General features: G+C 37.6%; 1 protein-coding gene across 6 annotated transcripts in view; it reads left to right on the plus strand.

Annotated features, from left to right (window-relative positions):
- Dip2c (disco interacting protein 2 homolog C) overlaps positions 1 to 22,255 on the plus strand; it is a 408,243-nt gene that overhangs the window by 220,395 nt on the left and 165,593 nt on the right. For all 6 annotated transcript variants that reach the window (XM_060372683.1, XM_060372685.1, XM_060372684.1 and 3 more), the window contains one exon: positions 4,823 to 4,933. In XM_060372683.1, the coding sequence (XP_060228666.1) occupies positions 4,823 to 4,933 (111 nt within the window). The remainder of the gene's footprint in view (positions 1 to 4,822; positions 4,934 to 22,255) is intronic.

Below are 22,255 nucleotides of genomic sequence, written 5' to 3' on the forward strand. Positions count from 1 at the left end.
CTCTGGGTAGCTTTCTGAGAACAGGTCTTTGATCATGGTTCCCTAAACTAAACATTTAGTGTGAGTTCTTCCCATTGATGAACAGTGAACTGTTAATTGCTTTGCTAACTATTTGTACTTGTGTTGCCGAGGCTACCTCTGCTTCAGAAGCAAGGTTTGGTCAATTGTCTTGTGCTGAAGAATAAGAATTGAACACGTTACTGACCTTATGGTGACAGGTTCAGTTCTATGGAGAGTTAAATATTCAACTGTTCACTTTTTTTCCTATTTGAATATACCATTTCAAATCTTGGTTGGAACAAAGTCAGGTAAAATATAATGAATGAAATATTGACTCAAATACTGTTTTAAAGTATATTTTGTTGGGGCTGGAGAGATGGCTCAGTGGTTAAGGGCACTGACTGCTCTTCCAAAGGACCTGTGTTCAAATCCCAGCACCCACAGGGCAGCTGTAACTCCAGTTCCCATAGTGTCCACACTCACACAGACATACACGAAGGCAAAACACAAATGTAAATAAAATAAAATAATTTTTTAAAAAAGTATATTTTGTTACTGGCAACCTGTTGGAGCTCTTCTGCCTAGTTATATTAATTTCTCTATTAAAACATCTGTAGTAAACTGCTTTTCCAGTCCATGAAAGCAAATGAGAAAAATTACCTCAATGATGGTATCCATAGAAGGTCTATTAATTAAACCAGACAGTAGTCTTGATTTTTATACTATGGACCCCAAGAAGAGATGAAGTATGAAAGTAGTTCCAAGGAGGCTTTTATTCATGAATTAGTCAGGAAAATAGTATTAATAGTACTAGATTTAGAGCTGGTAAACTTGGCATCTTCAAAGTGTGTGTGTACCTTTGCTGCTCCTTGAGCTGTTCCAAATGCCAATCAGTGTATAACAAGAGAATGTTAGCAACAATGACAAGTAATATGTCTGTGTAAAGTTGAGAAGTCACTTGGCAAAGTGAAAACCAATACATGCTAAATGGACATCACAGGTATCACTCAACAAGGGTCTGAGAGAAACAACCTATGGGAAATGGTAGCTACCTCGGCTCAGTCCTCATGGACATGTGTTCTCTCTGAGGAATTAAAACTAACAAGGTTCCAGTTTTGGGCATATCAGGCAAGTCCTGTTGTCAAAGGTACTATGTCAGAGCTCCTACATTGTCCTGAAAAGTCTCAGCCAAAGCGTGAGGCATTTTTTTTTTCAAGGCACAGAACACTCACAGTCTCTTGTCAGGGCAAACAATCAACCCATATAAAAGATGTTTGAAAGAGATCTGTTAGTGTTCTGCCACAAGAAGAGAACCAGCTTTCAGCTCCTTAAGTGAAAACAAACAGGAAATTATAAAAGTTGTCACAGAAGAGACAGTGTAAAGATTATAGCATCATCTGAAATGTACCTCTTCACGATTGATGTCTTCTGGCAGGGGTGCGGGAGGAGAAGTAATAAGTTCTATTTAAGGGGCAGGCCAGGGAGAGTTTGTGCTTCAGGGAGTATATAAATAATACAAATTGGACTTTTTTTTTTCTCATTTTTCTATTTTTAATTTTACGTTTTTTAGGGTTAGAGGGAGGTCACAAAGGATAGAGGGACAGAAATGGAAAATTTCCAGAGGGTCAATAAAAATGTTATGTTTGTTTTTTTTTTTAAAGAGTATAGCATTATAATGATGAACTTTTGGGAAATAATGAAAATTTTAAGACAGTAAGTAAATATTTTTGACCTAGCATTCCCAGAATATTCAGGACCTATACCTGTTACATTAGAAAGACAACCTTTGGGACATCCAAGACCTCCATGTGTTATTTCTCTGATTCTTTCTGAAGAAGCTAGTTAAGATGCCTCTTTACAAGATGAAGAGTAAAAGATGAGGAGAAGAAAGACATGGATAGATTCAAGGAACAAATGAACTAAAATAATGCAAATTCAGAGCAAGTATAGGACAAGAAGTATCCTAATGGCACCACAGGTCTCAGGACCCAGGTTAGAGGAAGAAGGGTCTCCAAGTATACTTCAGTGGAAACAAACAAACAAACAAAATGAATTGAAAAATTAGAGGTGTGAGTGTTTGTGAGGAAAAGTATTGAAAGGATTTGTTTGTTTGTTTGTTTTTCAGTTAGAATATTTTGAAAGTATCAACAAATAGGTACATTGAAAGAATGATAATGAATAGGAAGGTATAACTGTTAAACCAATAATTATTAAAAAGCAAATAATATGGGAATATATTAATCACATTTGAATGACCTTACGATTTTTTTTATCATCATCTAAACATAATACTGATCATATAAGTAGTAGAAACAGTGGTGGTAAAGAGAGGAGTCTTATAAGCTAAAAGTCAGGGTTAATTTTAAATAAAAGTGTCAGCTTGATGCAGAACTATTTGACCTCGTAAGTTTGACATATGATAAGGAATATTGAAATAGGCTCATGTAAGAACTAATTGTGTTCTTTTCTAGATCCCACCATTTGCCTGCAAATTTCATGATTTCTTTGTTTTTAATTGCTGAGTAGCATTCCATTGTGTAAATGTACCACAATTTCTGCATCTATTCCTCAGTTGAGGGGTATCTGGGTTGTTTCCAGCTTCTTAGTATTACAAATAAAGCTGCTGTGAACATGGTTGGGCAAATGTCCTTGTTGTGTACTTGAGCATCTTTTGGATATATGCCTGAGAGTGCTACAGCTGGGTCTTGAGGTAGCACTATTTCTATTTGTCTGAGAAAGCTCCAAATTGATTTCCAAAGTGGTTGTACTAGTTTATATTCTTACCAGCAATGGAGTAAGGTTCCTTTTTCTCTACATCCTCTCCAGCATGTGTTGTCATTTGAGTTTTTGATCTTAGCCATTCTGATGAGTGTAAGGTGAAATCTCAGGGTCATTTTGATTTGCATTTCCCTGATGACTAAGGATTTGAGCATTTCTGTAAGTGTTTTTTTTGTTTTTTTTTTTTTTTTGGTTCCTTTATTTGATGTTCCTTTATTGAGAATTCTCTGTTTAGCTCTGTACCCCATTTTTTAATTGGGTTACTTGATTTGTTGCTGTTTAACTTCTTAAGTTCTTTATATATTCTGGATATTAGCCCTCTGTCAGATGAGTGAGGTATCTCAGAAGCAGAAAGACACACATGGTATATACTCACTTATAATTGGATAACAGACATATAATATTGGATAATCATGCTAAAATCTGTACACCTAAGGAAGCTAAGCAAGAAGGAGGACCCTGGTAAGAAGCTCAATCTTCATTAAGAAAGGCAAATGAGAGGGACATTGGAAGAGGGAGAAAATCGGGAACAGGACAGGAGAGTATCACAGAGGGCCTCTGAAAGGCTTCACCAAGCAGGGTATCAAAACATATTCTGAGATGCATAGCCAAACTTTGGACAGAGTGCAGGGAATCTTATGAAAGAAGGGGGAGATAGAAAGACCTGGAGGGAATAGGAGCCTCCACCAAGGGAGCAACAGAACCAAAAAATCTGGGCCCAGGGGTCTTTTCTGAGACAGATACTCCATACAAGGACCATGCATTGAGATAATTTAGAACCCCTGCACAGAAGTAGCCCAAGGCACCTCAGTATCCAAGAGGGTTCCCCAATAATAGGACCAGGTACTATCGCTGACATGAACTCAATGGACTGGCTCTTGGATTACCTCCACCTGAGTTGGGGAGCAGCCTGGCCAGTCCACAGAGGAAGACACAGAAACCAGTCCTGATGAGACCTGATGACTATGGTCAGATGGAAAGGGAGGAAGACCTCCAATATCATTGGACTGGGGGAGGGGCATAGGAGAAGAAGAGGGAGGGAGGGAGGATTGGTTTGGGAGAGGATGGAGAAGGGGGCTACAGCTGGATACAAAGTGAATAAACTAATTAATAAAATTTTAAAAAGTGAAAAAAAGAATTAATTGTGTTACCGAAATCCAGGTATTAACTGTTTTTTTTTGTTTTGTTTTGTTTTGTTTTTTGTAGCTAGTGTTTTATTGTGTTTTTCTGGCTAATCACTGGTCCTTTCGGAAGAAGCAGTGATTGTCATTAGTACTCTACTCAGTGGGAGCAATTTCTGTATGTCTGAACTGTGACAATGGGCTTTTTCCCATACTGAGTTTTTTTCTGCATATGTTACTTGGTACTGTGTTATTAAGTCAGTCTAATTGACAGTTTGGTTGGCAGATATGAGGGTCAGCTTTTGTTTTTGAATCTGACTAAAATTACATTTTTGGTAATTCACAGAAAAGCTGTCCTCAAGTATATCTTATACATCTACTTAGCATTAAATGGAGCAAGTTTTTAAAGAGTTAGTAATTGGGAATGACACAAGCTGAAAGATGATGCTACATATGTATAACTTCCTAGTTACCAAATTTACATACAAATAGCCTATACTGTTCATTTTAAAGTTGACTGTAATGATAATCGTAATTTTAAATTTTCTCAGGGTTTTTATGGTTTTTGTTCACTCTACTATTGCTACTGCTACAACTACTCTACTACTACTAATAATAACAATAATAATCTTGATCCCATGTCTTGGGCTTCATGGTTTTTCCATGCTTTGGTGGACACTGTGACAAGAAAGAACACTTGTCTATAGCCTGCCCACACTTGGAAGAACTTCTCTTGGGTTCAGCCTTGCATATGTCTCACTTTACTGTTGATCTTCCAAGAGTGACCTCCCCAGCAGGCTTCTCAGTACCAGTTGTTTTAACAGGTGATAAGGATGTAATGTGAATATTTATTGTTAACCAATTCTTAGCTTAGCTACTGAGAACAGCCTCATCCTCACTCTGGTGTTTTACTTTATATCCAGGAGTGGACCAAGCTTTGCCTCAAGAGCGACGGGCACCTGTCACTCCTTCCTCAGCTTCTCGTTATCACCGCCGAAGATCCTCAGGTTCTCGAGATGAACGTTATCGGTCAGGTAAGGAACTATAGAGAGACACTCTAGCCTCACTATACTTGGGTCTATTGCTGTGCATGAATTGGGTCCACCTTCCCATTGCCTATGAGACACAAATTCAGGACACTTAGATTTTCCACTGATGAAGCTCTAGCTCATGTACCAATGTGTGCTGTAGGATAAGCATTCATGTTTCTTAATATAATAATTATTACTTCTTTAAATACTTGTTACCTGTACACAGAGATAGCCAGGTACCTTAACAGTGAGTGTGCATACATATCTTAGTTAGGGTTCTATTGCTATTAAGAGATACCACGACACAGCAATTCTTATAAAGGAAAGCATTTAATTGGTTCAGAGGTTTAGTCCATTATCAGCATTGTGGGAAGTGTGGCAGCACTCAGGTAGACACAGTGCTAGAGAGGTAGCTGAGAGTTATACGTCTGGATTGGTAAGCAGCAGGATGAGAAAAAAGCCCGCAGGTCTGGCTTCAGGTTCTGAGTCCTCAAATGACACAGTTCCTTCAACAAGGCCACACTTTCTCCAACAAGGTCATACCTACCCCAACAAGGCCACACCTCTAATAGTACCATTTCTTATGAACCTGTGGCCTGTGGGGGCCATTTTTATTCAATCCACCCCAACAAAGAAGGCTTTTATTAGTTTTTTTTTTATTTACTTCTCATTCACATGTACATATTTTAAAAAATAAAAATCTAAAAAGAGGTGGGATAGTGGCTTGTTTTAATCTACCGCTATTGAATCTTTTCAAAATTTTCTAGTAGGTTTTGTTTTTCTTGAGCCAACAAGGAAGATTTAAGTCATTTGCAAGAAAAGAGCCTTCTAGCTCCTTAAGAGGTCTGAATGTCTATGACCACTGTCAGTAAAGCTGCTTTGGTTGCTTCAGTGATCAAATTGTGTTGCCTATGAAATAATTCTGTTACCTTGTAGATAACTGAACTAATTAACGATCAATAGAGTTAGCTATACAGAAGCAGATTTAATTTCTCTTATATATATTCTATTTCATTTCAAAATCCACGTACCTATATAGTACTGAATTCTTGGTAGTTTACCTTGGGCTAGCCAAGAACTCAGATAATATGGCAAAGCATAGAAACCCTAATAATAGTCCAGCTGACAACTACGACAACCCCAATTAGAGTGAAATAATATCCCGTGACTCAGGGATGCTAACAGTTTAGTTCCTTGCCAGTCACATTGGCTCTAAAGTTGTGGCAGTCTTGTCTCAGGCTCATGAGTGTTGCGGTTTCAGATGTGAATCACATCAGTATTCTTGGCAATAATTCTTTATAAGGATGTCTACATTTCTGTTCTTTTTAAGGTACTTATGGGGGTGTACCTAAATTTAGAAAATGAGTGACTATAAAAGCATTTATTGGGCACTTAGAATATATTGTATGAGACACTGTTTAGGTACTTTACTACCATTATGAAGTCTAAATGAGGGCTTCATTTCTAGTTACATTCAATATCCTATTTGTGTAATCAAAATTTCACAAGAAAAAACCTTTAGATTTAAGTTTACATCTGTTAAAAATAAAAGACTGACAATGAACAATGTTAAAAGTAAAATGTAGGATACCATTTCATAATGTTCTTGGAATGATTTGTGTTTGGTTTTATAAACCATGTTTTTCATTTTGTATGGTATGTAATTTTTTGTTTTGTTTTGCTTTGCTAATGAGATCAGTCCCTCTGATCTCAGCACTGGTCTCCATTGCTATCCAGTCTAGAACAGAGCTGGCAACTCTATAATAACCACCATCCCTGTGTGGAGATCCATGAGGTTCTTGTGTTTTCAGAATGATACTAACATGCTGCTACTTTCTAATTCTCATTTTTTCAGAGTAGACACTAGTTTTTTGGGTTGTTTGTTCCAGAAGCTTCACACATGTGCTTGTATATTGTGATAAAATACAATCTGTGATAGTAAAGTTTGGGTTTAAAAATAGCTGTTTAACCTGTTCTTTTTGATTGTGGTGGGTGGGTATGTGGTGGTCAGAAGACAAATTTGTAGAGTCCATTTTTCTCATTTTACATTTACATGGGTTCTGGGAATCAAACTCAGACCGCCAGGCTTGGGCAACAAGCACTTTGATCTCCTGATCATCTCATGGGTGCCTACTTAATTTTTTAATGTTTAAAATATAACATTACCCATTAGTTAACAAATTTTAAGCTTTATAATAGTTGAGAGTTAAAAGCCTTATTTTTTTTAGTCAAAGAGCTCAACAATTATTGCCACAGTCTTTTTTTTTTATAGTTCCATTTTTTTAAAAGTTGAGAAAATATATGAACTGAAAACTTCATCAAAATTTCCCTTTTAAGCTGTCTGTCATCCACCCCCATCACCATTCACAATGTGAACTTTGCTGTGCTTAGTTTCTAGGGTTAAACTTGTATTTTTCTCTCCTGTTTTTTTCATTCATTCTTTCTTTCAACAAATGTAGAAACTGTATACTGAGCACTTTGCTGTGAAATATGGCTGAGGCAAAACTGTGGTAAACAAAGTCTTTGCTATCAAAGAGCTTCCTAGAATAATTTCTACCTTTTTCCTGAAGTTTAATTTTCTAGTTGAAGGTTTCTCTTTTTTAAGCCAGTTGGTTTTACTTACTTTATGAAGATTCTTAGGGCATGACTTTTGCTTTCTCTGAACAGCTCAATTTCTTCCTTATTGATGGTAATAGAAACATGTTTATTTCCTTATTGTATTAGAATATTGTGGGCTATTAGACAAAAATATACATAGTAGCATTGAATAGACTGTGAATATCACTATCCCTGGAACAGTGACATACCATCTATAAAGGATGCCCTGTCTAGTGTAGTTGTCAGTATATATATATAGGACAAGTTAATTTTAAACAGGTAAAGATTAAATTAAATTTAAAATTCTTTTCTACATCACTCGCAACATTTTAAGATGAGTAGCTTCCATGCTGAACACTGCAGGTAGGAACTTTTCCATGTCTACCAAATGTTCTGGTCTAGGTACATTATTTTGGGAACTCATGAAAGAAAAGACAAAAGATGCATTAAGAGAGAATAAAGGTTTGTTGACTTCACACTAAAGGAAGTTAATAGGAAGTCAATAGGAGATTTTAGAAGTATGAATATAGCAGAAATGTATAGGATATACTGGTAGGATTGGAATGGATTTCTAACTCTAAGCAGAAACAGGTTGAACACATTTGTTGGATTATAAATAGAACAAAAGATGCTGAATCAAAATGTGTAAGATGCAGTGGAAATGGTATTTTGAAGAAATTCGTGTCAAATACTCTTGTTAAGAAAACAAGATCCCAGAAAGTGAAAAAGCAACTCAACCTCCAAGTGGGTGTTCTAGTAAGGGCAACAGGGACTGTCTCTGACATGAACTCAGTGGCTGGCTCTTTGATCACCTCCCCATGGTGGGGGGAATGCAGCTGTATCTGGCCACAGAGGAAGACAATGCAGACAGTTCTGATTAGACCTGATAAGCTAGGGTCAGATTGAAGGGGACTTGAAGAGGGGTATGGGAGAAGAGGGAGGGAGGGTGGGGTTGAGAGGGGATGAGGGTGGGGACTATAACTGGGTTACAAAGTGAATAAATTATAATAAAAAAGTAAACATTTACCTTAAGATATTAGAAAATAAAAATTAACTCTACACAAAGAAGAAATGAGAAAGAAGGTAGACTGAAATCAAGAATATAGAGACTTTTTTTAGATTGCAAGTTGCTCATAACCTATCATGCTTGTCCTCATGAATGTACAGAAAGCTAAGGATTCTTCCTAGATTCATCAAATACTTGAAATCATACACCAGTTTATTGGCTCAGAACTGTAAATGGTTAAGGAAAGTAGATATTTGGAGAGCGTAATACTCAAGATCTGATAAAATGAAGACTACCTACCGAGGCTAATTTTCCTTCTCCCTGCAATCATAACTTGCCCACAGTTCTTTCTCTAGGAGTGAGACCCTGTGAAAAATTTCCCCTTCCATGTTAACATGTACACTATTGCTCTGGTATTCTTTATGCACTCCTTTCTAGGAGAGACTATTTCACAGCAGACTCCCTGTTGTTCTGGCTGTTAGAGTTGTTCTGCCTCCTCTTCCCTGAGCCATAGATACAGGAGCTATGCCTGTTTTTATGTATATATGCGCACATATATTTTTGCACACACATATATAACAATAATAAAGAAAAGGAGTATCAACTTAAGAGGAGGGATATGGAAGGGGTTTGAGGATGCTGGGAAGGGGGCTGGAGGAAGGAGGAAATTGATGTAGTTCTATTTCAATTAAAAACATTAAAAAAGAATAAATGAGGATAAAATATTTTTAATTGACCTAGCAGATAAAGATGTAGTAATTATAGCCTATGTATCAGTAAAATAAATAACAGCAGTGGTACAATTGACAGGATGAAGATTTGGGGAATAATGTAATGAAATCCTTATACCACCATAAGGTGGTATTATCTGATTTTAAAGTCGACTTGGATTAATTATAAATGTATGTAAGGGCAACTATGCAGGGGGTATTACAGTAAAGAATAATTGACATGGTAAGAGAAAGAAATATAGATTATATAAAACTCTGTACTAGAAAAGGCAGAAAATATGTGTAACACAAGAAAAATACTAAAATCAAAAAACTCAAGTGACAACACATGCTGGAGAGGATGTGGAGAAAGGGGAACCCTCTTCCACTGCTGGTAGGAATATAAACTTGTACAACCACTCTGAAGATCAATCTGGTGCTTTCTCAGACAATTAGGAATAGTGCTTCCTCAAGATCCAGCTATATCACACCTAGGCATATATCCAAAAGATGCTAAAGTATACAACAAGGACATTTATTGACCCATGTTTGTAGCAGCTGTATTTATAATAGCCAGAAGCTAGAAACAACCCAGATGCCCCTCAACTGAGGAATGGATACAGAAATTGTGGTACATTGGTACACAATGGAATATTACTAAGCAATAAAAAACAAGGAAATCATGAAATTTGCAGGTAAATGGTAGGAACTGGAAAAGATCATTCTGAGTGAGGTATCCCACAAGCAGAAAGACAAACATGGTATATATTCACAAGTGGATATTAGACATATAATTTAGGATAAACATACCAAAATCTGTACACCTAAAGAAACTAATGAAGAAGGGGGACTCTGGCTAAGATGCTCAATCCCCATTCAGAAAAGCAAAGAGGATGAACATCAGAAAGCGGGGGGAAACAGGGAACAGGACAGGAGCCTACCACAGAGGGCCTCTGCAAGGCTCTACACTGCAGGGTATCAAAGCAGATGCTGAGAATATGGCCAACCTTTGGGCAGAATGCAGGGAATCTTATGAAAGAAGTGGGAGATAGTAAGACCTGGAGAGGACAGGAGTTCCACAAGGAGAGCAACAGAACCAAAAAATCTGGGCCCAGGAATCTCTTCTGAGACTGATACTCTAACCAAGGACCATTCATGGAGATAACCTAGAACCCCTGCACAGATGTAGCCCATGGCAGTTCAGGGTCCAAGTGAGTTCCATAGTAATAGGAACAGAGACTATCTCTGACAGGAACTCAGTGGCCTGCTCTTGATCACCTTTCCCTGAGTGGGGAGTAGCCTTACCAGGACACAGTGGAAGACACGCAGCCACTACTGATGAGACCAGATAGACTTGAATCAAAAGGAAGGGGAGGAAGATCTCCCCTATTAGTGGACTGGGTGAGGGGCATGGGTGGAGAAGGGAGAGGAAGGGTGGGACTGGGAGGGGAGGAGGGAGGGACCTACAGGGGGGCTACAATGTGAATAGGTTTTAATTAATAAAAATAAAAATTAAAGAAAAAACAAGAAAAATATAAAACTATGTGCAAATAATTATCAACAGCCTAAATCTCTGGAATCTAAATATGTGAAGATTTCAGAGTAGATTAAAAATACAGACTTAAGTTTATGTTTATTATGTAAATTAAAGAGGTGAAGAAAATAAACATTGTAATCCTAGTTAAGATTCTTAGGGGACAAGGACCATTACCACAGATAAAGGCAAGAAGAGGAAGGAACACTTAACATCCTTAATTCATAGGTGACCAACAATAAACTATCACTGTATATGAGGCAAGAAACTCAGCAGTGAGGAGTGGATGGATCATTGTGTGATTGTGAGACATGTCAGCCTCACAGTGTCAGCAACTGTCAGATCCAGGAGCAGAAAATCAGGATGGACATAAATGAACTGAACGATAACATCGGTCAACTGGACTTCATTGGTACAGAGTACTTTAGACATCAAGAAAGTTCACACAGAACACATTCACTAAGACAGATAATATTCTCAGACATAAAAGACATGACAGTTAACAAATAAACTATGCTCACAAGGCATGAAAGAATTAAACTAGAAGCTAATAATGGAAACAGATGGACAAATCCCAAATACCTGGAGATTCAGCACATTATTTCTAAGTGACACATGAATCAAAGCCATAAGATGCTGAAAATATTTTGAGCTAAAAGAAAATGTAAATATATTTGACCATACTTATGAGATGAATAAAAGATAGTGCTTAGAAATAGGGAGCATTGATGATATGCATTAAAAAGTAGGAAATTAGTAATAATTAATAAATGAAATTTTAAATTATATCTTTAAGAAACTAGGACTAAGTTAAATATAAAGCAATAAACACAGTAGAGCAAAAAATTAATAAAAGTCAGAGAAATGCAAAGAAACCAAAAGTCTGTTATTTTAAAAGGTCAATAAAATGGATTCTAGTTAACTGTAGTTAACTAAGAAATAGGAAAGAACGTTAATAATTCCAGGCATCATTACTGATTTTATGTTTCCTAAAGTTAAAGAAATATGATAAATAACATTCTATCTAGAAATTTAACTTAGATATAATGGACCAATTCTTTTTTCATTATTATTATTAGTTATAATTTAATCACTTCATGTCCCAGCTGTAGTCCTCTCCCTTATTTCCTCTTGGCCCCTTCCTCTCTCTTCTTCCCCCCTCCCTATACCCCTTTCCTATTCCATTGAAAAGTGGGAATCTTCCTCCCCTACTATCTGACCCTAGCCTATCAGGTCTGTCTGAATCCTCTTTCTCTGTGGGTACAGAAAATTCTCAACAAAGAAATATCATTGGCACTGGAAAACTTAAAAGAAATGCTCAATGTCCTTAGTCATCAGGGAAATGAAATCAAAATGATTCTTAAGATTCCACCTTAAACTGATCAGAATGGCTAAGATAAAAAACTCAAGTGGTTAGAGTTACACCAAGATACTTTATGGGTTTTTTGTTGTTGTTGTTGTTGTTTCTGCTGTTGTGAAGGGTGTTGTTTCCCTAACTCTTTCCTCAGCCTGTTTGTCTTTTGTATACAGGGCCTAGGGGCCCTGCGGAGACTAATGCATCAACCAAAGACCATGCATAGAGAGGACCTGGTCCTAGACCCTCAGCTCAGATGTACCTCATAGGCAGCTCAGTCTCCAAGTAATTCCCTATAAGGGGAGCAGGGGCAGTCTGACATCAACTTGTTTGACTGCTCTTTGATTACTTCCCCCTGGAGGTGTGGCCTTACTAGACCACAGAGGAAGATGATCCAGGCAGTACTGATGAGACTTGATAGGTTAGGGTCAAATAGTAAGGGAGGAGGACTTGCCCTTTTCAGTGGACTAGGGGAGGAAAAGAGGGAGAGAGTGTGGGTCTGGGAGGAGATAATGGGGGGGGTCTACAATCAGGATACAAAGGGAATAAATTATAAAAAAAAACATAAAAATTAAACAATGAGAACCTGAAAAAATTCAAGTGACAGCACATGCTGGTGAGGTTGTGGAGAAAGGGGAACACTCCTCCATTGTTGGTGGGAGTGAAAATTTGTAAAACCACTTTGAAAACCAAACTGGCTCTTTCTCAGAAAATTGGGAATAGCACTACCTCAAGACTCAGCTATACCACTCTTGGGCATATACCTAAAAGATACAAGGACATTTGTTCATCTATGTTCGTAGGAGCTTTATTCGTTAGCCAAAATCTGGAGTTCTCTATTCTTTAAGAATATTGTTTATTTTTTTACCTTGACTGTTCAATGATCTTACTTAACGTTTCTTTTGTTATAGATAGTCTCATGATTATATAGAATGTTTCCTAGTGAGGTTTTTTTTTTTGCGGGGGGGGGGGGGGTAAGAGATTGGGGGCATGTAACATTCGAATTCTAGATCAGAGCCTGTAAGTAAATCGTCTGGTGTTATTCATTGGCTCCTAAAGAGAGTTGAATAGCATTGATATTCTTCCTTGCTATTTGCATGCAGGCAGGCAGGAACACTTATATCAGAATAAGCATATTTGGGTGATGTTGATCACCTGTGCAGAACTGTCATGTGTTCCACAGTAGTGTTGCTTCAAGAATTCATGGTGTAGTGTATGAAGATTAAGTTAAGTCACTCAGCAACCTAATTCCTTTTAATCATTGCACACTCAATATAATAATCCGTTTGCCTCAAAATACTGATGAAGGCATCTTGTACTTGTGCAACCACTAAATTGCTGTTTTTCTTTGTGTATTTTATGTAATTCTCTCTGCAACTATGTTATGGTATGCACAGCTTTTAGATAATAAAATTGTTTTCTTCCTTTAAAAAATCTATTCAAGTCTATTATGGGGGAGCACAGCTACAATCATAGCACTTGGGAGGCAGGATTACTGTGAGTTTGAAGCCAGCCTAGATTATGTACCAATACTCTGCCTTAAAACAGAATACAACAAAACAAAAGTTGTATTTAGAGGATGTAGTAAGGTAGAGAAATTGTCAGAAGCCAGACTGCAACTCCATTGAAGGAGTGGGGACTGATTGAATAGATTTCCACCTAGTCACCTATAGTCTCTTCCTTATTTTAGGAAGAGATATTTGCAGGAAATGGAGACAAATGAGCCAGGGGTACCCAACATTTTGCTGTTTTACTATGGTTTTAACAAACTCTTGCTGAGAGAGACACTGGTACCTTTTCCTCAAGCACTGTGTGGCATGCAAAGTTGTTTGTTATTTCCAGGACTTGCTGAAAGTCTGCTAAACAAATGTCTCTTAGTATGATTTGCTTGATGCTATAAATATAAGTTCCTAACAAATTGTTTACTAACAATAGTGATCTCTTAAGTTTTAGTGTGTGAAGCAGTCCTTAAATCATTTAGTGTCTATAGTTAGATACTTTGGGGTTATTAATGTAAGGAAAGTTACTAAAATGAATAAACTATAAACTTTTAGAGCAGAGAAGAGCACGGACAAGTAAGATTGACTGTGTATCACTAAAAGAGCTAACTATCAATTTGCTGTCACCCAGCTTCAAAGGCAACGTCCATAATGTCCTCTGGTAACAGTGGATCAGAGCCCTTTACAGATTAGGGTTAGCTATTCATAGAGAAAACAGAATGTGGTTCAGGAGCAATGACTTTAATTTTTGATCAGTCTTCTGCCGGGACTGCCAACCTCCCTTACTCATTGCAGAGAATAACACATCCTTATCAGACTACCAAAAACCTAGAATCAGTACTCTTTGTGGTAGACTTCAGTACAGCTGTTCCTCCCTGATTCTTTTATATCTCTCTTATTTAGTGCATTCTAGGTTATGGTTAAACTGGTTTTATTTTTTGCTGTGATACTATATTAAGGCCATTTTTGGATGTCACCTAAAGCCATTTTTCCATTTCCTTTACATTGTATGCTGTCACGATATGCTCTGGGTGTTTAGTGTGATCAGCAGGTCCTGTTGGGGACTGGTGGACATTACATACTTTATTAGAAAGACAGCATAACTTCTCTATGTAAACTGACCTTCATCATTCTGCCAAATACCTTAACATGAATGAGGATTTTTTTTTCTTTTCATCATTTCCCTTTCATGCTCTCTCATCTAGATTTTAATTCATGTGGCTGGAAAAGCTGCATCAAGAACATTTTAATTAAGATTTTGTGGAGCACTTAATCAAATGCTTTAATGAGTTTCTAATTCATCACAGCTGGTAAATTTCACTCATAAACTCATAAAGATAAAAAGAAGATCTGTTTTCTAGCAACCTACTTATCATATTACCATATTGTCCTCAAAGTTTTTAATCATAATTTGCTCTTTCAGGATTTAGATGAGGTTTCACCCTGTATCTCAGGTAATACCCACTCTTTCCAGTCTTAAATGTCTATACAGTGCTTTTTGTTTCCTGGGTCAAAGGTGCTGAGACTAGCTGGAGTTTGGGGGACTTTCTGTGATCCCCTGGCTCTCACACTTTCTAGAGATAGAGCAAACATCACCATGTTCTCATTTGCCCTGAGCCCAGATCTTGCCCTTGTTTTCTCTTTCATGATTTGACTATCTTGTTGGTAGACATTGTACTTATTGCTGTGACAAAATAGCAATCAAGAAGCAACTTAAGAATGGATTTATTTTGGCTTACAGTTTGAGAAGATATAGTTCGTAATGGCGGGGAGGTATCATGACAGAAACAAGAGGCTACTGGTTTCAGTGTGTCCATGATCAAGAAGCAGAGAGCAGTGAATAGTGCTCAGTTACCTTTCTTTTTATGCAGTCTGGGGCTTCTACTGCACATAAAGCCCATCCACATTTAGGCAGGTTTTTTTGTTGTTGTTGTTGTTTTTGTTTTTGTTTTTTTCTTTCATACCAGTTAACCCAAAGTAGAAAGTCTTTAGCAGACATGACCAGAGATTTGTCTTGAAAGTGAGTCTAGAGCCTATCAATAAACACCACCAGTCTGTAGCCTGTTAAGCTCGATGCTAGACTCTGGGAAGTTTTTTCCAGTAACAACAGTGGGCATTTCCTTTCTATTTGAAATTTAGACATATATTCAACTTTGTGGACAAAAACAAAAAGTGGCTGGAAGGAAAGTCACACAGTGACATTGGTTTAGTCTCTCTTCTCACTGGGCATCTTTTAAAACCAGCTTTCCTCAAAGGTCTATTTTCTCATCTGGTCACTGTTCCAAGCTGTTAACAGTCAACACCTCTATTTGGTTTGAGTAGTTGAGGTTTGATCTGGATTATCCAACACTGGATCATCGTAATACATGGAGGAGAGAGTTTTGTATAGAATGTTGTGGGCCATAATGAAGCTGCAGGCTTAAGAGTCTTCTCTTGGATATTAGCCCTCTGTCAGATAGAGAGGTTTGGTGAAGATTCTTTCCCGATCTGTAGGCATTCATTTTGTTTTGATAAACTGTGTCCTTTGCTTTACAGAAGCTTTTCAGTTTCATGAGGTCCCATTTATTGATTGTTGCTCTTAGAGCCTGTGCTGTTGGTGTTCTCTTCAGGAAGTTGTCTCCTGTACCAATGAGTTCAAGGCTCTTCCCCAATTTTTCTTCTAACTGATTTAATGTGTCTGGTTTTATGTTGAGGTCTTTGATCCACTTGGACTTTAGTTTTGTGCAGGGTGATAAGTATGGATCTATTTGCATTTTTTCTACATGTAGACATCCAGTTAGACCAGCACTATTTGTTAAAGATGCTGTCTTTTTTCCATTGTATAGTTTTGGCATCTTTGTCAAAGATCAGGTGTCCTTAGTATGTGGTCTTCTATTTGATTCCATTGATCATTCAGCCTGTTTCTATGCCAGTATCATGCAGTTTTTATTACTGTTGCTTTATAGTATATCTTGAGATCAGAGATCTTATTGTAGAGGATTGTTTTAGCAATTCTGGGTTTCTTGTTATTCCATATGAAGTTGGGAATTTTTCTTTCCAGGTCTGTAAAGAATTGTGTTGGTAATTTGATGGGAATTGCATTGAATCTGTAGATTGCTTTTGGTAGGATGGCCATTTTTACTATGTTAATCCTGCCAAGCCATGTGCATGGGAGATCTTTCTATCTTCTGATATCTTCTAATTCTTTCTTCAGAGACTGGAAATTTTTTTCATACAAGTCTTTGACTTGCTTGGTTAGGGTTACACCCAGGTACTTTATGTCCTTTGTGGCTATTGTGAAGGGTGTTGTTTCCCTAATTTCTTTCTCAGTCCTTTTGTCTTTTGTATACAGGAGGGCTTCTGATTTTTTTTGAGTTGATTTTGTATCCTGCCACCTTGCTGAAGGACAGAGGGCTAATATCTAGTATATATAAAGAACTAAAGAAGTTGAAAAGCAACAAATCAAATAATCCAATTAAAAAATGGGGAACAGAGCTAAACAGAGAATCTCAATAGAGGAATATCGAAGGGCAGAGAAACAGTTAGCTAATGACGTTGAACATTTCTTTATCAGGGAAATGCAAATCAAAACGACCCTGAGATTTCACATTATACCCATCAGAATGGCCAAGATCAAAAACTCAAGTAACAATACGTGCTGGAGAGGTTGTGGAGAAAGGGGAACCCTCCTCCACTGCTGGTGGGAATATAAACTTGTACAACCACTCTGGAAATCAATCTGGTGCTTTCTCAGACAATTAGGAATAGCGCTTCCTCAAGATCCAGCTATACCACTCCTAGGCATATATCCAAAATAAGCTCAAGTACACAATAAGGACATTTGCTCAACCATGTTTATAGCAGCTTTATTTGTAATAGCCAGAAGCTGGAAACAACCCATATGCCCCTCAGTGGAGGAATGAATACAGAAATTGTGGTATATCTACACAATGTAATATTACTAAACAATGAAAAACAAGGAAATCATGAAATTTGCAGGTAAATGGTGGGAACTGGAAAGGATCATTCTGAATGAGATATCCCAGAAGCAGAAAGAAACTCACTCACTCATATAGACATATAATATAGGATAAACCTACTGAAACCTGTACACCTAAAGAAACTAATCAAGAAGGGGGAATCTGGCTAAGATGCTCAGTCCCCAACCTGAAAGGCAAAGAGGATGGCCATCAGAAGAAGAAGAAAACAGGAAACAAGTTAGGAGCCTGACACAGAGGGCCTCTGAAAGGCTCTGCCCTGCAGACCATCAAAGCAGATGTTGAGACTTATGGCCAACTGTTAGGCAGAGTGCAGGAAATCTTATGAAAGAAGTGGGAAATAGTAAGACCTGGAGAGGATAGGAGCTCCACAAGGAGAGCAACAGAACCAAAAAATTTGAGTACAGGGGACTTTTCTGAGACTCATACTCCAACCAAGTACCATGCATGGAGATAACCTAGAACCCCCTGCACAGATGTAGCCCATGGCAGTTCAGTGTGTAAGTGGGTTCCATAGCAATTGGAACAGGGATTGCTTCTGACATGAACTGATTGGCCTGCTCTTTGATCACCTCTCCCTGAGGGGGGAGCAGCCCTATCAGGCCACAGAGGAAGACAATGCAGCCACTCCAGATGAGACCTAACAGACTAGGATCAGAAGGAAGAAAAAGAAACCCTCCCTTACCTGTGGATTTGAGGAGGGGCATGCTTGGAGAAGGGGGTTGAAGGAAGGAATTCGGAAAGAAGGAGGGAGGGAACTAGATGGGGGGATACAAAGTAAATAAAGTGTAATTAAAAATAAAATAAAAATTAAAAAAAAGAAAAAAGAGTCTTCAATTCTAGAAAGTTCTATATTTTCGCCATATGTGGATGGTGTTCATGTGTTGCTGACGGGATTTACTTGGATCAGACAGTTTGAGGAGGAGATACTCTCTTGCTTTCTGCATAACTATTATTCACAATATAATTTGACTGAAGCATCTTTTAGATGTTTTAAAACAATTAGTGATGCTTTTAAAAAGTATAATTTAGACTTGCTTTTATTGAGAATATTTGAAAGTATACAATTCAGTAGATTTATTTTGTGTACATGTGTAGGCAATATGGAATATATGTAGAAGCCAGAGGACAATTTGTGGGAGTAGGTTCTTGCCTTCTCCCATGTAGATCCTGAGGATTAATCTCAGATGTTAGGGTTGGTGGAAGATACCGCTACTCACTGACCCACCTAGCATGCTTTAAAAGTAGATTTTTAAAATTAATTTTTAAAAATTTATTATAATTTATTTACTTTGTATCCCAGCTTTAGCTCCCTTCTTCGTCCCTTCTTAATCCTACCCTTTCTCCCTCTTCTGTTCCCATGCCCCTTCCCCAGTCCACTGATAGAGGAGGTCTTCCTTCCCTTCCATCTGACTCAAGCCTATCAGGTCTGATCAGGACTGATTTCATTTCTGTGGCCTGGTAAGGCTGTCCATCCCGCTCAGGGGGAGGTGATAAAAGAACCAGCCACTGAGTTCATGTCAGAGACAGCCCCTGTTCACCTTACTATGGAACCCACTTGGAGACTGAGCTGCTATGGGCTACGTCTATGCAGGGGTTCTAGGTTATCTCCATGAATGGTCCTTGGTTGGAGTATCAGTCTCAGAAAAAAACCCTTGGGCCAAGATTTTTTGGTTCTGTCGCTCTTCTTGTGGAACCTCAGACCCCTCCACATCTTTCTAACTCCCCCTTCTTTAATAAGATTCCCTGAACTCTGCCTAAAGTTTACCTATGAGTCTCAGTATCTGCTTTGATATCCTGCTGGGTAGTCATTCAGGGGCCCTCTGCTCCTGTCTTGTTCCCTGTTTTCTCCCTCTTCTGATCTCTGTCCCATTTGCCTGAGTGAGGATTGATCATCTTACCCAGGGTCCTCCTTCTTGCTTACCTCCTTTAGTATGTTTATGTTCTATTATATGTCTAATAAGTGAATATATACCATGTGTGTCTTTCTGTTTCTGGGATACCTCACTCAGGATGATCTTTTCTTTTTCTCACCATTTGCCTGTGAATTTCATGATTTCCTTCTTTTTAATTGCTGAGTGGTGTTCCATTGTGTAAATGTACCATTCCTCGAATCAAGGACATTTGGGTTGTTTCCATATTCTGGCTATTATGAGTAAAGCTGCTTCAAACATGGTTGAGCAAATGTCCTTGTTGTATACTTGAGCATCTTTTGGATATATGCCTAGGAGTGGTATAGCTGGATCTTGTGGTAGCATTATTCCTGATTGTCTAGAAAGCACCAGATTAATTTCCAAAGTGGATGTACAAGTTTGTATTCCTACCAACAATGGAGGAGGGTTCACCTTTCATATTTCCTCTCCAATATGTTTTTGATCTTAGCTATTCTGATGGGTGTAAGCTCTGGTCCCCTTGATTTGTATTTCCTGATGACTAAGGATGATGACTAAGGATGATTTTTTAAGTGTTTCTCTGCCATTCGATATTCCTCTGTAGAGAATTCTCTGTTTAGCTCAGTACCCCATTTTTTAATTGGATTACTTGATTTGTTTCTTTTTATCTTCTTGAGTTCTTTATATATTCTTGATATTAGCCTTTTCTCAGATATAGGGTTGGTGAAGATCTTTTCCCAGTTTGTAGGTTGTCATTTTGTTCTGACGACAGTGTCCCTTGCTTTACAGAAGCTTTTCAGTTTCATGAGGTCCCATTTATTGATTGTTGATCTTAGAGCCTGTGCTGTTGGTGTTCTGTGCAGGAAGTTGTCTCCTGTGCCAATGAATTAAACGTTCTTCCCCACTTATTCTTCTAACAGGTTTAGTGTGTCTGGTTTTATGTTGATGTCTTTGATTCACTTGGATTTTACTTTTATGCAGGGTGTAAGTTTGGATCATTTGTTTTTTTCTACATGTAGATTTCCAGCTAGACTAGCACCATTTGTTGAAGATGCTATCTTTTTTTTCCATTGTATGGTTTTGGCATCTTTATAAAAAATCAGGTGTCCATAAATGTGTGGGTTTGTTTCTGGGTCTTCTATTCCATTAATCCACCTTTCTGTTTCTATGCCAGTACCATACTGTTTTTATTACTGCTCCTCTATAGTACAGCTTTAGATCAGGGATGGTGGTACCTCCAGAAGATCTTTTATTGTAGAGGATTGTTTTACCTATTCTGGATTTCTTGTTATTCTATATGAAGTTGAGAATTCTTTCAAGTCTGTAAAGAATTGTGTTGTTAATTTGATTGGAATTGCATTGAATCTGTAAATTGCTTTTGTTAGGGCGGCCATTTTTACTATGCTAATCCTCTGTTCTGTTTTTTTTTTTTTTTTCTTTAGAGACTGGAAGTTTTTTTCATATAAGTCTTTCACTTGCTTGGTTAGAGTTACACTAAGGTACTTTATGTCCTTTGTAGCTATTATGAAAGATGTTTTTCCCTAATTTCTTTCTCAGTCCATTTCTTTTTTGTATACAGGAGGACTACTGATTTTTTTTTCTTTTTTTAGTTAATTTTGTATCCAGCCACTTTGCTGAAGGCGTTTATCAGATGTAGGAATTCCCTGGTAGAATTTTTGGGGTCACTCATGTATACTATCGTATCATCTGGAAATAGTGATACTTTGACTTCTAACTTTCCAAACTGAATCCCCTTGATCTCCTTTAGTTGCCTTATTGTTCTAACAAAGACTTCAAGAACTATGTTGACGATATATGGAGAGGGTGGGCAGTCTTGCCTTGTCCCTGATTTCAGTGGGTTTGATTTAAGTTTTTCTCCATTTAGTTTGATGTTTTTATTGGCTTGCTGTATGTTGTCTTTACTATGTTCAGATAAGTGCCTTGTATCCAGATCTTTCCTGGACTTTAAATATAAATGAATATTGGATTTTATCAAATGCTTTTTCAGCATGTAAGGAGGTAACCATGTGATTTTTTTTCTTTTAGTTTGTTTATATGGTGGATTACATTGTTGGCTTTCCATATATTGAACCTGCGATGAAAGCTACTTGGTCATAGTGGATGATATCTTTCATGCATTCTTGGTTTCAGTTTGCAAGTATTTTGTTGAGTATTTTTGAATCAATGTTCATAAGGGAGATTGGCTTGAAATTCTTTTTCTTTGTTGGGTGTTTGTGAGGTTTAGATATCAAGGTGACTGTGGCTTCATAGAATGAGTTTGGTAATGTTTTTTCTGTTTCTCTTTTGTGGAATAGTTTGAAGAGTATTGGTGTTAGCTCTTCTTTGTAGGTCTGTTAAAATTCTGCGCTGAAACCATCTGGCCCTGAGCTTTTTTGGAATGGTAGACTTTTGATGACTCCTTCTATTTCCTTAGGGGATATAGGACTACTTAATTGTTTTACCTGTTCTTTATTCAGCTTTGGCAAGTGGAATTGATCAAGAAAATTGTCCATTTCATTTAGATTTTCAAATTTTGTGGTGTATAGGCTTTTGAAGTAAGACTTAATGATTGTTTGGATTGCCTCAGTGTTTGTTGTTATATCCCCCTTTTCATTTCTGATTTTGTTGATTTGTTGTCTGAGAGCTTTGACAGCAGCAGTAATTAAAAACAAATTAAACAGAAAAAAAACCCTTATTTTTAAATTTGGTTAATTTTTGTTTTACATCTTTCTTTTGCCCAGTTAGGTAGAGAAGT

Source organism: Meriones unguiculatus, chromosome 19, assembly GCF_030254825.1.
Source record: "Meriones unguiculatus strain TT.TT164.6M chromosome 19, Bangor_MerUng_6.1, whole genome shotgun sequence".
NCBI lineage: Eukaryota > Metazoa > Chordata > Mammalia > Rodentia > Muridae > Meriones > Meriones unguiculatus.